Source organism: Gasterosteus aculeatus, chromosome 1, assembly GCF_964276395.1.
Source record: "Gasterosteus aculeatus chromosome 1, fGasAcu3.hap1.1, whole genome shotgun sequence".
In the NCBI taxonomy this organism is placed as follows: Eukaryota; Metazoa; Chordata; class Actinopteri; order Perciformes; family Gasterosteidae; genus Gasterosteus; species Gasterosteus aculeatus.
The window spans coordinates 30185097-30200986 of record NC_135688.1 but is presented as its reverse complement, the minus strand read 5'-3'; the positions used below and the strand labels follow the sequence as shown (position 1 = coordinate 30200986).

The 15890-nt window shown below is 47.2% G+C and overlaps 1 protein-coding gene across 2 annotated transcripts in view; it reads left to right on the top strand.

Moving 5' to 3' along the window:
• The first annotated feature begins 619 nt into the window (after positions 1-619).
• The window catches only part of acvr2ab (activin A receptor type 2Ab), a 29646-nt gene continuing 14375 nt past the window's right edge, over positions 620-15890 (top strand). The window contains exons 1-4 of one of the 2 annotated variants that reach the window (XM_040170371.2): positions 620-1605; positions 12867-13074; positions 13693-13826; positions 14995-15149. In XM_040170371.2, coding sequence (XP_040026305.1) covers positions 1551-1605; positions 12867-13074; positions 13693-13826; positions 14995-15149 — 552 coding nt within the window. In that variant the 5' untranslated portion in view covers positions 620-1550. The remainder of the gene's footprint in view (positions 1606-12866; positions 13075-13692; positions 13827-14994; positions 15150-15890) is intronic. The other variant, XM_040170362.2, reaches the window with a different exon arrangement.

The following is a 15890-nucleotide window of genomic DNA, read 5'->3' as shown; positions in this document are numbered from 1 at the left end:
CAAGCTGAATAAAGTGTGTTAAACTGATGCCGGAAATGAGTAATTGTGGCTTCAAAATAATGGTGAATAAAATGTAAACATTCAATATGCGCAACACAAACTACATATTTCATTTATGTAGTCTAGTGAATAAAATACCCGAGTGAATTTAAAAAATAAAATTGCTAGCACCAGTCTGAGCCCGTTTCATACTATCAGGAACCGCCACAATTTGCTTTCAAGCCACCATTATATAACTATAATGTAGACTAAAACAAGGGATGATGTAAATTGGGGCGCAGCACCTTACCGTTGGGTAACATTGCAGGACAACACCGAAGCACAGCATATTTTCAGATGGTAATGTAGTCTGGACATTCACTTATTTGTCCTAACAGTGGACTGTGACCACTGAGACACATGTGTTACTCTCAAACAGCAATATCTGGCATATCCTGTAATGCAGATGGAAAATGGAATGAGCTCCACTTCACCTCTATAACAAGTCTCACATAGTCAAAAATAGACAACGCGCATATGAGGGCAATGATGGGTAGTGCTGTTCTTGTCGAACAGTATGTCTCATCACGCGTTCCATTTCACATTTTATTTTGAAGTCCCTTAACGGAAGCTTTGCGTGTGCGCTCGGCCACCTCGACGCGGGTGCTGTGACGCCATCTTGAAATTGTCCCGACCAGAGGAGCCGAGGAGGAGAAGGACCTGGGGGGGGAAAAGCAGCTCGTCCTGAACCCGATAGCCCCATTAGCTACACGGATTAACGCAGCTTTGCGGGCTATTGCTAACACACGAGAGCGTTTCCACTTGTTCCTTCGAGTAATTTTCGTCGGGGGGTAAGGTTGTTTGGCCCACTTTGGAGAGGTCTAACGCGGCGGAGGGAAGCTTCGTTAACGGTTGTTTCCCCCGTTGGAGCGGACGGAGCTCCGGTTGTGGCCGCCGGAAGGAGCCGGAGCTTCCACACGGATTATAACAACAACAACAGAATAATACACGCTTTGAACATTGCTTTTTCTCCTTTTGGGATATTTTAAAAGCAACATGTCGAGTTATTTTTCTTTTTTCTGAAGCTATGCGACCGGAGCTTCGTCGAGGAGAAGTTTGATCGGAGAGCGGTGTGCGCTGGATTTGCTGTCCGATGGATGTTAGCCCCGTCCGGCCGTGGCTCCGCTCTGAAACCAGCCGGTGAAACGTCCTCAGGCTCCGGTGAAACGCGTCCGTTCGATGCTCAATGTGACAATGCTGCAGACATGGCAAGTGCATGACGGCCGCGGCTTCGGTGCCAACACGTCGCCCTCCATCGCCCGCCTGTAAACCTGGAAATACCTCCAACCAGCCCCTCCATCTTCTCCACCCCCCTTCTGTTGCTTTTTTTTGGGGAGGGGGGACAAGGAAGGCTTGCTGGGATATTTTGGATCTAGACTCGTTATTGACATTTTTGCAAACGTCCTTTTTGCTCTCCGCGAGACATTTGATTTAACTCTTTGAGTGTGAGATATTTTTTAGTTGGTGTTGCTTTATTCTCTTTCCAGTCAGAGGATCTATTCGGATGGAAAATGGGAGACGCCACCAAACTGGCCTTCGCCGTTTTCCTCATCTCCTGTTCTTCAGGTGGGTGGAGGGGGGGCTTGTTATCTGTGGAGCATGCAAGATGGGGAAATACCCCTCTGCTGCTTTCTCCACCTTTTTTTAGGATGCAGATTCCAGTAGTGAGTGAATGCGGGTCCTTGATTGGCTTCTTGTGCAGCACAAATTGGGGTTTTAAACCTGATTACATTGAGAACAGAAGCACTTCTACCTCCAACTTGCAGTAGACACGTTAATTAAAGTTCATTCAGATTGGGCCGATAAGAGGATTTGATGAAGCTGGAGCATCATAACATCTAATAATACGTAATAATAAATCTATTATCTTCACTAATACAACATAGTGGCTTAATGTCTTGGGAATCTAGCTCAGCAGGTGTAACCATTTTTTAAATTTAAACTGCACATTCAGGTATTGCAGTGTCGAATCTCTTTGCAGCAGTGCAATTTTCCGTCATGCTGGAAGTATATTCTCTTTATGTGTTTCATTTCCCGGTGGTGGATGCATAATGAATGCCAGCGGGGTCCGTAATGATAAGCTAAAAAGAACCGGCCCACCAGCACATATCTTCATGCTGAAAGACGTGTGATGAGTTTTTACCACACTGGATACTTTGAGTTTGACGCGTCGAATGTTGAAAGTTGAACTGTTGCGACTCCCCAAATGACCAGGACGGGTCGGGTGACGTGCAGGACCGGGCAGGGTTCCCCTCCTGGGTCAGCTAGGTCCAAACGCAGGAGGGAAACTGAGACGTGTCAGAACACCTGAACCCGCCGTGATGTTTATCCATCACGTGGCTGAAAGGTGACGAATAGTGAAGCCGTGCTTTCAGCTCCCATTTAATCGTGTAACGCCCTAAAAGAGCCGCGATACTTTCACTTTTCGCGTTCTGTTGGATTCGATTGGATTGTTATTGACGGGGCTTAAAATAACACGTTGTAGGTGTTTACAATGAAACAAAACTAGGTTTTTCTTCCCCCCCATATATTCCTATACATCATGATTTATTATGTGTGCAACAGTGGCTTACGGTAATAGCTTGGATTGGCAGGAGTGGCACCAGGTGCTGCCTTTATTGCGCCGCGCAGCAGGTGATTATTCCACTCGCTCATTACCGTGTGAAGTGGGTAAATGGGTAAATGAATGGTGCCTACTCGAGCTGGAATGATAATCTTCAGAAACCTCTGATAGTGGCAGAGTGGTTTCATTTAATGATGGCTGTGGATTTTTATTCAAAGACACTTTTATTTTAGTTGTTGTTCAAGTTAAACTGTGGCGTATGCCGGTTACATTTCATTAGACGGGGCGTGATGACAGTGAGAGTTTTTACACTTTAAAATGATGTGACGGCCAACCTAAACCTCCTGTCAATTGATGCGCAATGAATAAGCTACATTTATAATTGACGATTAGCAATTGTTTGCACCAGATTGCTGGTTTCATCTCCTTATATGTGAAGGCTTCTGGTCGATATACCTTTGCGTTCTGCTCGGTGTGAACTTGTCTTCCATCTAGCTCTTCAAATGAAGCGTGGTATTTTTTATGACACCGTCACCCTAAAAAAATAGATGGTTTACATAGTGTTTGTATACACGTAAAGTCGGTACAGTATGTACTCATGAATGGCTCCCGTTATGAACCATCATAAATAACTCTACATGCTGAGGTTCCTCCTCAGCTGCTTTCTGGATATTTCTGCATATCCAAAGCTGTCTAATTCAGCCTCAAAACCAGACGACTTGCTTTTGTAATATGCTCTTATTTTTGGACGTGTGTGTGCGCCTGGGTGTGACGTTTGACCTGGTTTAAGGTTGCATCCAACAGCTGCCCAGTGTTTTGATCCCTGCTGGCATGTGTAAATGCTGCTGTAACACATGGCGGCTCAAGGTTGTCCGCCAAAGTACTAATGTGACACCCTACTAAACGGGCTTCTTGTGTAAGCTCTGTTGCTTTGGTGGTTGGGTTAAAAAGTCTCTTTTGCTGAACAGGAAAGTGACATTTTACCTCCAGGGAGGATGTTGGACCCGATGACATGTGAGCTTCAACTGCAAACATGTAAATATATTAATGTGCTGCGTCATCATTTATGGGACGTCAGATTTAATGTGGCGCAGTAACACCTACTTGTTTTTAGCCTTTGCTGCACCAAATGACGGCTATCACTCATATCTATGACCGGGTCGGTTATTCCCGCTGGGAGATGTTGTGTTTATTTGACCCTGTGACCACCTCATTGGTCCCAAGTTAATGCGCACGAATGTGTCCACGGTGACCTTTTGTCTTCCTCCAGCTGTAGAGACGAATTTCTGCATGCGTCCACCACCGAGACCAGTCAAGTCCACGCTATGTCTTCACATCTGGCCTCCTTTCTTTTGTGCTCTGCAGCAGTTTCACGCAGACATCGACCCCGGTGCACACCGGTATAAGGTTGCAGCAACGTGCCGAGGGTTTTCAATCCTCAGCTGCACAACTGAGCCGACGATCTGGTTTCACTTGATTCCGACTTCCGGTGATCTGAGAGACCCAACGTGTACCAGTTGCATTAACTGGGCCCAGTTGGTTGACGCCCCTGCCAGCAGATTAGAGCCGCAGTCATCAAATGGTGCCAGCTGCCCAAGTGTTTTGCCGTCGACCTCTGACCTTTTTGTAGTGCAGTGAAAGAGATTACGAGGTCTTTTCCTCCTGCATGCCGTTCATTATCTGATTATTTTCATGACCGTGTTGTACTATTATTACTGTACATATCCGTCCTCTGCTTTGGGAGAATTGATTGATGTGTTTTGTTGGAATTTTGTCAATTTTACTATTTGAGTAGAATTCAAGTGCAATATAGTTTTCTTTCTTTATGTGTCCTGAATAAAACCCCAACTGGGTTATTCTTTGTCCATTGGAACCATTTGGATCATGTGCTGCAGTGTTCTGGTGTTTGCTACCAGCTCTGTTCTATTTGCCCCCCCCCCCCCCCACCCACCTCTTTTCTTACCTAATATGATCCCATGCATTATGCATTAGGCTCCGCACGCACAGGTGTATTTTTTAAGGCCAGATGTAGCCTTGAATTTCCCAGCGGGCCCAACTAGTCTGACTGCGTCCTTCCATGGCCGTGTATCATCCTGTGCCTTAACATCATAAAAACAAAGGGCTGCACTAGCTCATGTTCACTGAGGTAAAATGGTGACCAGATCAGGGCAGGGGAATTATGGCCCTCCTATATTTAGACCGAGGCCAGGTGTTTTGTGCCCTATGGACTTCACTCTTGTTGCATCCGTGCAGTGGAACAAGAGCTTTGTATAGATATGTTGTTGTTTTTTTACATTTTTTATAAGGCAGTCAATAATAATCTCCACAGAAAAGGACTTTGGATTTTGCCATCGGCCCACAGCGGTGAGCCAAAGCTTTCACTTTTTGATCAATGCAGTTGCCTTAATCTCCATTATTTTGCACGAGACAGGCTTTAATGAAACTACATCACACACAAGTGCAGGCGACCTTTGGAGATCACATTTCTCTGTTTGCTCACGTGTGGGCGTCGTTTCTTTGATCACTGAACTATGTTGAAAATATCGTCTGTCAGATGAATGGCAGGTGACCTTTTTTTAAGCATTTAAAAAAAAAAAAAGACACAATGATGCATGAACCAGTTTCAAAGCCCTGAGGCCTCTGAAAACACACTCATCACATAAATTACCATCCAACTCTCACTCCAATTAAGAATCATCCAAACACCACAATTGCCTTCTTCAGCTGCAGCGACTTGTTTGGACCTGCTCCGGGTTTTGTGCACAGGACCACATATGGGAAGAGGAAACTAGCCTCCGATGCTCCACACAGATTTCTAACAGCCGCGATCTATGGACTAAAATACCTCCTCAGCCTCCACCTCCTCGCAGGAAGCGGAGGGGCCGGCTGGAGCAACGTCGTCCTTCATCCCGACTGTTCGAGCCTAAGATGTAAACACAAACCGAGCGCAGCACAATAACGTGAAGAATTAGTCAAAGTGAAACAAAATATGGGGAGGAGAGTCTGCAGATGTAGATTTACTAAATTTCCTTTTGGATAGAAGCGCTCAAATACAGGGGACTATTTTATCTCCGTCTAGAGCGCTTGGTGTGTCGGTCCCCACCGGTCCTTTACTGTAATTAATGTGTCCTGCAGATGTTGCCTTTATGTGCTCCGGAGCGTCTCGGTCTAGACAGGCTGGCTGCTCTGCTTTTGATCCTTGATTAAAAACCACGAGCTGTACATTCGTCTCTCTCTATCTCGAGGGTCTTTGGCCGCTTCACGCTCCCTCCTTCTTACCCCTCGTCCGTCTCTTGCCAAGATTCCTCACTGTCACGAAGGTCGCCCTGGCTCCTTATCACCAGACCCACTAAAGGGAAATGGTGTCTCTGGCGCTCGGCGGCTCCTGATGCTCCTGATATCGGCGGTCTGTTATCCGGCCGCCATTGTTGCTATCGCTTTGTGTTACTATCTGATGAACCTTAAATGTCATTTAGGATGCGTCGAGCTCTATGAAGTGCGATACACATCAACGCGGCCCTGCGATCAACATAAATACCACATCTGATTCGCGGTAAAACAGCTGTGGCTCTTGTAGTTTACTTCAGTCTTAACTCTTCTTCTTCACAAGCAGCATTGATGGTAAAGTGACTTTTGAAACCTCAGCAGTTCCTGTAGTCAGAGTCATCAATGGTATTGACAACCCCCGCTCTAATCCCTGCAGATGTGTTTTGTGGTTATTCCGTGCTTCGGGCGGAGTGAAGACCTGCAATCCAATCTCGATTCTAAATCCAAGTGTTGGTGTTTTATTTTTGGCTGCGGGCCTCGTGACCAGCGTGTGTCGCTGGCTAACACTAAATATAAAGGCGAGTCAGCGAGGTCGTCTGAAGAGGGGCTTATCGACTCGCTGCGTTTATTAGCTTGTCTTCAGCAAATGTGAAGCCGCCGAGCGCAAACAGTCAATAATAAAAGTGAAGCTGCGCTCTCATATCTTTGATTATCTGGACAGCGATGTGTTTGCAGTATGAAGGTCTGGGTTGCTTGGGGAACATATGTGTATATGGCTTTACAGCAAAGGATTATGGGAATCTTTTTACTGAGCTGGATTCACAATATATATATATATATATATATATATATATTTTATAAACTGTCTCCCCCTCTCTCTCTCTATGTCCCCCTTTGCCCCCCCCCTCCTCCCCTCTTCACTTATGGATTGCTTGTTTTTTACAATGCTGCAGGCTTTGTGACTTTATAATATCACTGCTAACTCAGTACTCGGTTCCGCCTTAAACGTAAGTGGCACTTAAGGCACCCTTCAAATAAATAAATTCAAGCAATAAGAGGATTGTTTTTTTGGGAGGGGGATTGGGGGACTTTGGCGATCCTTCTAGGGAATCCGGCGAGAGATAACAAGGGGTTTTAAATTACTCGTCCTGTACAGAATGTGAGGAATGCAGCTGGTGACGGCAGCCCATTAGGCTCAGGCGATGCAGTGTGTTTGTTGGTGTGTGTTTTGTGTGCACGGCGCTCCTTGTGCAAACTGCACACTCGTCGGTTTGCGGCGAGGGACCCCGGCGCTCTCCCGACCCGCCTAGCAAGCGGCCCCATCGCTGCTAATAGAGGCGGAGACCAACGGGCGTTTGGCGCTCGGGCATACCAGCGGGGATTATAGGGATTGGATTCAGTTGCTGAGTGCTGTGGTTTTTAATGCCCCCCCCCCCCCCCCCCTCCTCCTCACCGTGTCCCCCCCCTCCCGGCCATGGAAAGACTGCAGTCTTTGTGACCAGCTTACCCGAGCCCACCCGACCACCCCTGCCATGTCACGACACCCTCTGATGAAACGTTAATGTAGCACTCCGGCGTGAGCCGAGCTGCTCTCTGGGATGGTGTCTGTGAGCGCGTCTACCTCTCTATTCATTGAGCCCCCGCCACATGATTAACAGTCCTGCTGGAGAAAGTGTGAAAAAAAAATAATCAAATGAGACATTTTCCACTTAAATACACCATTACATCCAAAGAACTGAAGTCGTCTTTCTCTGGACCCATCTGAACTTAATATAGTCTTCATGTAATCATTTTTATAATCACTACCACCAGATACGTGAGGGTGATAAAGCAGCCGCGCCGATTAAGCAGCATGTCCAATCCCTTGTATAACTTTGTACAGTGGTCTAGCATACTACCATAGTCATCTCATGACTGTTACTGGAGCCGCTATAAATGGTGTAAAAAGAGGGGGGGCAGTTTTTGATCGCTCTTGTCCCCAATGCCGTTTGCCCCATTCAGCAGGAAAAGGACACCCGCACTTGTGTGGTTTGGACTTAAAACCATGCTAGTGAATGTATCTTGTTTTTAGCAAGCAACCCGGAGCTTGATTTGATCAGAGCTGGAGACGCTTCCAGGCCTGACGGCTTAAAAATGTTGTTGACTGAACCCAACTTCCCCCCCAAAGCCATGACAAACGTTCCCGTCCCTCCCTGCATGTCGGATACTCCTGTCGTTACCGCAGGATGTTTGCAGGATTTGTGGGCGACTGTTTTTTTAGCCATTGTCACTTTTCTGCATATTCGTACACGCCGAAGCTGTATTTAGTTGAGTCCTGACTCCGTCACGTGGGGGAGGGGTGTCCACCGGCAAGTATTGAATCCAAGAGGGCGTCTCTGCAGACTGACCCCTGGCCTCGGCATAACTTCTTTCTTCAGCACTATTCAAAAAAAACACACATACTCCCACACAGAGCCACGCCCCCGAAGAACCATACATCACCTCAAGTCTGCCTGGACGCAGGTGATGAGTTGATCCGGAGAACAAATTCCATCACAGCGAACAATACCTGCTCCCGGGCAGGCCCACAAAAGAAAAAAGAAAAGGCCCTGATGAATGACTTGTTTACCTACTTGGCTTCACGCGGCGCCGAGTGCAGACCCGGCCCGCCAAAACGCCTTTTCATTATGAGGCCCTGTGACCAGGCGCACACAGGAAATGAAGTGTTTGATTGTCTGGCAAAAACATGCCCGACAGTGTGTGAGGTAGAATTTTCACGCTGTGGTGCTGCTACGGGCCGGTGGGGAACCCACCTGAGGGTCTTTCCTTTGCTTATAATGAACCCCTGGAGCGAGACACTTGCCGCTGCAGCGTTTTACAACCAACGTATCAGCCGGAGTCGTGACTTCCTATCTGCACGTTCCGGTTGAATGACTCATTGTGGTGTTAAGACCACTTGTAGTTCAGAAGAACCAAGTATACGTTTATGCACTCAGAGGTGTGGGGCGAACATGTAGCCCTCCGGCACAGAGCTGCCTGAAGCTTTCCCATCCCACAAGCTCATGGCGTCCTCAATGAATGAATGAATGAGTTTTGGAAGAGATGACTCAAAGGTGTCCGCTGGCCGCCTGCCAGATGGACTTGGTGGAAATCTCCAACGTTTGGCAGGTGGTTGGTGGTCATTTCCCACCCAGCGTGCGCCTTGCTGGCCTGGCCGCGGATCAGACCAGAAGCATCTCTGCTGCGCGGCCCTCTGACTCGGGCTAATAAAGACGCCGATGGAGCCGTCCCCGGGGCGTCTCCGCGGCGAGATGGAAGAGGTGCTCGCAAAGTGAAGCCACTTAGCTTCAGAGAAGGAAAATACTGTGCTGGAAAAGTTGCTCATGGTCATATTTCAAAGGGTCAGAGAAGTAATGGAAATGTAAGGAGAGTTTTGCAATCCCCAGAGGACTTCAAGTGTTCAAGTGTTTGGAGGATGGATGATTATGATAACGTCCTGCATAACAGAATACAGTGTGCTCTGTGTTACTGTCGATACTTTTAATCAAATATGATTTTATAATTCATATGAATACTTCCCATTAGGACATTTTTCAACAGAAATGGTAAAAATCCTTTTGAGGGAAAATATAGTATAAAGTGATCATACGTTATATTCGCCACTCAATGTCCAAATAACTTTCACACCTGATTTGTCTTGTTAATAACACAAGAAATGTAATGAGGATTCTTTTTGGTAAAACATTCCATGACATGAATACGTGATTGGAAGCAGTTTTTGAAAAAGCCCCAGTGGATTGAGAAGTGGGTCGGGTGTTTAGACGTTTTCCAGGGGAGGCGTTGCTGAAACATCTACGACCAAAGTAGGTCGCGGTTCACCTTGATACATCTCTCCCTGGCTGGAGGAGACCAAATGCTCTGGTAATTTCCCCAGAAGAACGGAAGCGGTGACGAGGGTGTCACGCGTTGTGCTTACATTCATCTTGATGGAGTAAGTGGCTCATTCCCTATATCTGATATTTAAATGAGCATTATTAGCAATCCAGTCGTGATGATTAGGAATAAATGGCTTTCCTCCCTTTCATGTTGCTTTGCCTCCCCTCTTTAGTTTCACGCTATCGTTTCCCGTGCGTAATGAATTAAACATTCGTTGTTCTTCATCCTTAAGAGGAGAGACATAGTGACCCGTGTGCCGCTCATATTTGACATTTCTATATGTGAAATATGGATCTGAGACAAAAAGGCTTTTCTCTGTATTGCCTGGATACGTGCTGGTGGGTGGAAGCCTCCTTCCTGCATGTCCTTGCACAATCGTCATATAGACTCACTGACATTAGTCGCTTAGTGATCTGAGCTGCAACTTAGAAGATTGATTTCTCTGCTTTATATCCTTCATATTCGCCATACAGCAGGGCAGCTCACGCCCGCCTTTGGCACACGGCGCTATAGGCAGCCGTCCTTTATTGTCACCTCATTTCAGAGAGGTGATTGATTCGAGCTCTTAACGGCTGTATTTACAGCGGAGCGCAGTATTTGCAGTTCACATGGCTTCCAGCTCGCTCTCAGCCACGGAGCTGAGGCGTTATCAAAGAAGCTGCTGCAGCTCGCCGGGGCCGACTGGAACAAAGTCGACAGGCTGTCCTAGTTAGGCACTTTGACAAACATTTCATTTTGAAAAAACGGTTGACATCATACATATACAAGAAGATATTAGAACTTTCCTCTCAGTGAAGTCTCCTAACAAGTAGGTTTCACCAAGTTACAGAGACATCATGTTTTAATTTATGCCACATTGGTTCCCTAGCAACACAAACAAACAGCACTGTACGCTCCTCATTATGACATGCTTGTGATTACGTTTGTAGTCAGGCTTATCCTTCCTGCTCACTTCATTGTAAATCCCTCGCGAGTAAAATGGAAATGCGCGTTTGGCGAGGACCTCAGCATGGCTGATGCCGTTACGCCAGAAGTGGCTAATGAGCGAACCTTCCGCTTTACCTGTGCATACCGCTCCATAATTAGCGCTGTCAGCTCCCACGAGGGGCCGGAGGAGGGAGCGCTGCATTCGCCCCCTCCAGGAAGAAAGCAGGCGCCATACAATGGCCACTTAAAGTGCTGAAGGGCCCGATGGGAGAGGCTGAATTTACCAAACGCAGCATGGAAAGGGTCTCTCCAAGGAAAGCATCAATCCTTATCCTTTCCTGCCTTAACAGCCCAAAGGCATGATGGGATATGGGACAAAGGCATGAACCATGCCAGTGCAGTGTTTACATTTCTTTCGTTAGTTGTGTTCCGTGCAGACATTTTTATAAAGGAAGCCGTGCCCTTATCAACAATTCTCATTTCCACCTAATCCCTGCCGCAGATTTCGGTGCCTTGCTCAAGGGCATCTCTGCAGTAGGTTGTGATGGGAGTGAGGGAAACGTGATCCTTTTCCTTCACTCGGTTCTGCAGAGATCACGACACAGAGCTATTGTTGCAATGAATCGTCCACCTTGAGCCCGACTTGTCGCTCTCCTCACGATCCGCTTCCATCGCACACACGCAGCTCACTGTCGCACCTGTTGAGGGAGGTGGGGGGGGATTCGGCGAAAGGAAGCTGAGTGACCTCGCCTGGTGGGGGAGTGGGCGCTCTGCGCTCAGTTCCATCTGCAGCTGTTGATGTCGGTGGAAAGAGCCCTTCAAGGGCTCCGTGCTCGCATCTACCGGCTTTACTTAAGTAGCCGTTTTGATAAAAAATAGATCTTCCTCCGAAAGGTAACCTCCATTATGGAGGCTACGCCCTAATTTCCTCAAAGCGCTGTGACCGGAGACACGGTCGGGGCAGACGGGACACTTGTCCTCTGTGACGCACACTAGTGGAGGAGAATTGGATAATGATCATTTATATTGAAGCGTTATACTTTAGATGTCCTTCACTTCGAGTTACAGAGCACTTTGGTGCATTAAAAGCAACAATAAATTAAAGATGACCAGGTCAACAGTGCAAATTCTAGCTGGCTGGCAGACAAAATATACAGGATATCAAATGAATAAACCCGGTTTAAATAATGAATGAAGCCTATTCGGAAGCCAAATATTGATGCTAACCGCGCTGATGGCTCTGCACAGGAGGGTTTCCTCAAATGTTTCCAAGATGAGCTCTGAATAGATTCACTACATGGGTCACTAACTCGCACATAAAACCCACAAATACAGCCTCCACCCGTAGCCTTAAAACGAATGCGTTGGGGGTTATAGACGCACGTTACAGACCGTAAAAAAGACGATCATGTTCCAGTTACATAAAACCGTCTATATACGAGGTTATTGTTTTTCATAAGAAAGTTGCTGGTGTAAAGAAAATTCTATCCCCTCGATAAGCAGCGGAATAATAAACTGCTTCTTGGGTCAGGAGCAGAAATGTGTCACGGCGCTGAGCGACGCTCATTGCATCCGGATGCTTCAGAGTTCCCATTGATTTCTCAGAGCTGTAAAAAGCTACTTATTGCCCCTTTGGGAGCACAAACAGAATGATACGTAGGAAGCATCCTGGTTTCCTGTGTGTCTGAAGCGCTCGGGGAGGCAAACAAACCGACTGTCCTCCGTCTCGACTGGAATAACCCGCCGATGAGAGGCGGCGGCACCGTTAAACCGCCTGCTTCCATCTGCAGGAAATCCGAGTTACCTTTTATTTTGGCAGGGAGTGCAAGTCAATTGGCTTACGTCAGTTGGGTTTGTGAACAGCAATCTGGTTGCTCTATAACTCCTGGGTTGTTTATTTTTTTTATTTTTTTTTACATTTTTGTATTGACTCTAAAGCACTAGAATAAAATGTACTGACTACACTTAGGCTGCAAAGAAATTCCGCCAGTTATTGATGCAAAACTAAAGTACCTGGTTTGTCAGCAATAACCTTTTTATCTCCCACCCCAAGTGGCTCCTAAATCCACAGGTTTTACAGCACATCATGTTTGATAACATGCCAGCAACGCAATGTCTTAACGAAATGAAAGAATGCCCTCTTGTCCCTCTGCAGGGGCCATCCTGGGACGCTCGGAGACGCAAGAGTGCACCTACTACAACTCCAGCTGGGAGAAGGAGCGCACCAACCGCAGCGGCATCGAGCCCTGCTATGGCGATAAAGAGAAGCGAAGGCACTGCTTCGCCACGTGGAAGAACGTCTCCGGCACCGTGGAGGTCGTCCGGCAGGGCTGCTGGCTGGATGACATGAACTGCTACGACAGGTAACGCCTCATCTGCAAATCAGCAAAGGCAGGAACCGCCTTAAAACGTACGTGATAAGTTGGGCTCCACTGTGAAGACACTCAAAGCCCCCTTTTTTATTCCGAGGGATGCTCCCTCCTCGGAGAGACTGGCACAAGGCTGCGTTTTTAATTCCCGGGCAGAGGAAATTGAAATGGCTGCGTGCCCTCCTGCAGTAAACAGACATCAATAGGTGGTGTTATGATGTTTCTTCCTGGGTCTGCGCGTGTTTTCCTTTCGGATTCTGGAGCGATAGATTGTAGATTGTGCAGCTCGCACAGTTTGGGTTTCTCTGCTCAGACGGCGCGGCCACGCCTCCCCGGAGAGTCCAGAGCAAGTCGAGGGCGGCTGCCACTTCCTTTGGCTGTTATCTGATGACTGTGTGATTGTTAGTGTACATGTGTGTGTCGGTGTAGGAGTTAGATTTTATAAATGGAAAAGGGAGGAAGCGTGTGTTATGCTCCAAGTGTGTTTGCGCGTTTCAGCAAACGTGTGTGTGTTCGTGCACTCACCCGCTCTTCAATAAAATGATCTTTTGCAGTAAACAGAGAAGAGAGTATTGTTGAGCTCCTTGTGTTTTTTCATTTCCACCTCTGCAGTAGCGAGTGTGTGGAGAGGAAGGAGAGCCCCGACGTTTTCTTCTGCTGCTGTGAGGGCAACATGTGCAACGAGAAGTTCCTGTACGCCCCTGAAGCTACGCCGCAGAGCGACCCGCACCATTCAACCGCCTACAGTACGTACACTTCAACACACTCACACAAACATCTGTATTTCTCTACCATCCCAAAACATTCAAACCACGGCCAAGCTTTAACTTTGAAGATATAGTCCTCCACCAAGTGTTAGTAACGTCTTAGTACTTCATCTAAACAACATCATTAAAGCCAATGATAAACCCATGCAGTAAAAACGAGGCAGTTAAATCCATATATCATCATTTACTGTTAAATATGTAAGCACAAAATCTTCATATTAATATGTTTATAGTTGCAAATGTGTGTGCATGCGGCTTATTTTCACTTTATATGGTGTGATTGAGAGTATGCCTGAAGCATTGAACCTACCATCCATCCAAATAATCCATAAGAGCTGTCACTCACAATGCTAAAAGACAGCTAACGCTAACAACACTGAAATGAGCTCAGAACAGAGACAAATAGCAAAAGGCTTTTGTTCTAAGGGTTACAACAGTAAGGCCAGTAAGTGCACAATGGTGCCGCTGCCATGTGCACCAGGCGGTTCTGGTGTCACTCTTCACTTTTTTTGCTAAGTAGTCCAACAGGCCTGTCTGTCTTTTCATGTTCCTTTTTAAATGCGAGTCTCTGAAACTTGCAGACACCCCGTGGAGTAAAACGCTTTTGACAAATGCCCTGAGTGGGCCATGATGCAGCTGGTGCAACCCTGCCGACCCCCACTATTTCTTGTCCTGCGCCCCCTCCCCCCACCCTGCGGTCGGCGCTTTGACAGCCCTGTCGAATCAGTCTGTCCCACCTTGGGATGGGAGGACGGGCTGAGCCAGCAGGCGTCACCCGGCGACTCCTGCCGGGGTCGGACGCAGTTCAGGGCTCTGTTATTTTTGGCAGGCGGATTACGTTATGTCACAAGATAGATTTGCTAGTCCTGCTCCGTGTGTGTGTGTGTGCGCGTGTGCGTGTGTGTACGCGTACATTGATATGATCCCAAAGCACCGTGACTGTAAGCTGTAAGCAGAGTTGGTGCTGCACTCAGAGGGGATGGAGCACAATGTCGGGCCAATCAGGAAGGCTGTTTTTATATTTACTTGTGCTCCGTCCATCACATTTTACTGTTCATTGCTTTGCTTTTGTTTCTATGAATGTAAAATAATCTTCACGTTCTGTTTTCTTCATTCCACCATCCTCTCTGTCTTGATCTGTCCACAGCAACCTCCAACCCCTTTTCCCAGAAGCCCCAGCTCTTCAGCACCCTGCTCTACTCCCTGGTCCCCATCATAGGCCTGGCCGCCGTGGTCCTCTTCTCCTTCTGGATGTGGAGACATCATAAACTGGCCTACCCAGCGGCCCTCGTCCCCACACATGTGAGTCTTACCAGGGGGACAAAACGAAAGGATGGATTCTTAAACTCTGACTAACGTCCAGTCCTTGACCACCACGCTCGTGGCCCTTTCCAGAGGTCACCTGTCAATCAAACGGTGTGGCAGGGACTGTCGGTGTCCTCTTTCTTTCTCTAAGTGTCTGCTGATGCGGTCAGAGTTTCTCTTTCTGTCTATTCAGCCATGCCGGCCACTGCGTCCCACTGCGTCCCACTTTGTCCGTTAATTGCAAACAAAGAGGAAACGCATCACATTCTTCCGCCCAAATCACTTATTTCTTGGAACTCAACAGAAATAACCAAGAAAGTTTAAACGTTACTCCTGTAAAAAAAAAACATGAAAATAATGAATTGCAGAAGTCGTGTAGTTCTGCTCTGTTTGCTTTACTTGATATTTGATTTAAAGCTCTTTTATTTGCTTTTGGAAGCAGAGGGCGCCTGCATTGTTTGACGTCATTGTTAGCACTGGTCTAGTTTCTCTCTGGGCAGCCTTGGCCTCTCCTGCCCCAAAGGGAAAGCGCTCCAGTTGTGTGCCGGGTTTATGTTCACTGTGATTGCTTTTTCAGCTACTTCTTTCAGAGTTGGACGAGCGCAGCCTTGGTTCTGTCTCTTTCTGAGACACGTTCCATACTGGGATGTTCGTATAGTGTCCGTTTAGTTCTTTTATTACTTTGGTTTCCCGTTCAGCCGACCTCGCCAGCGTGTTCTTTCCATTGCTGCTCAGGGT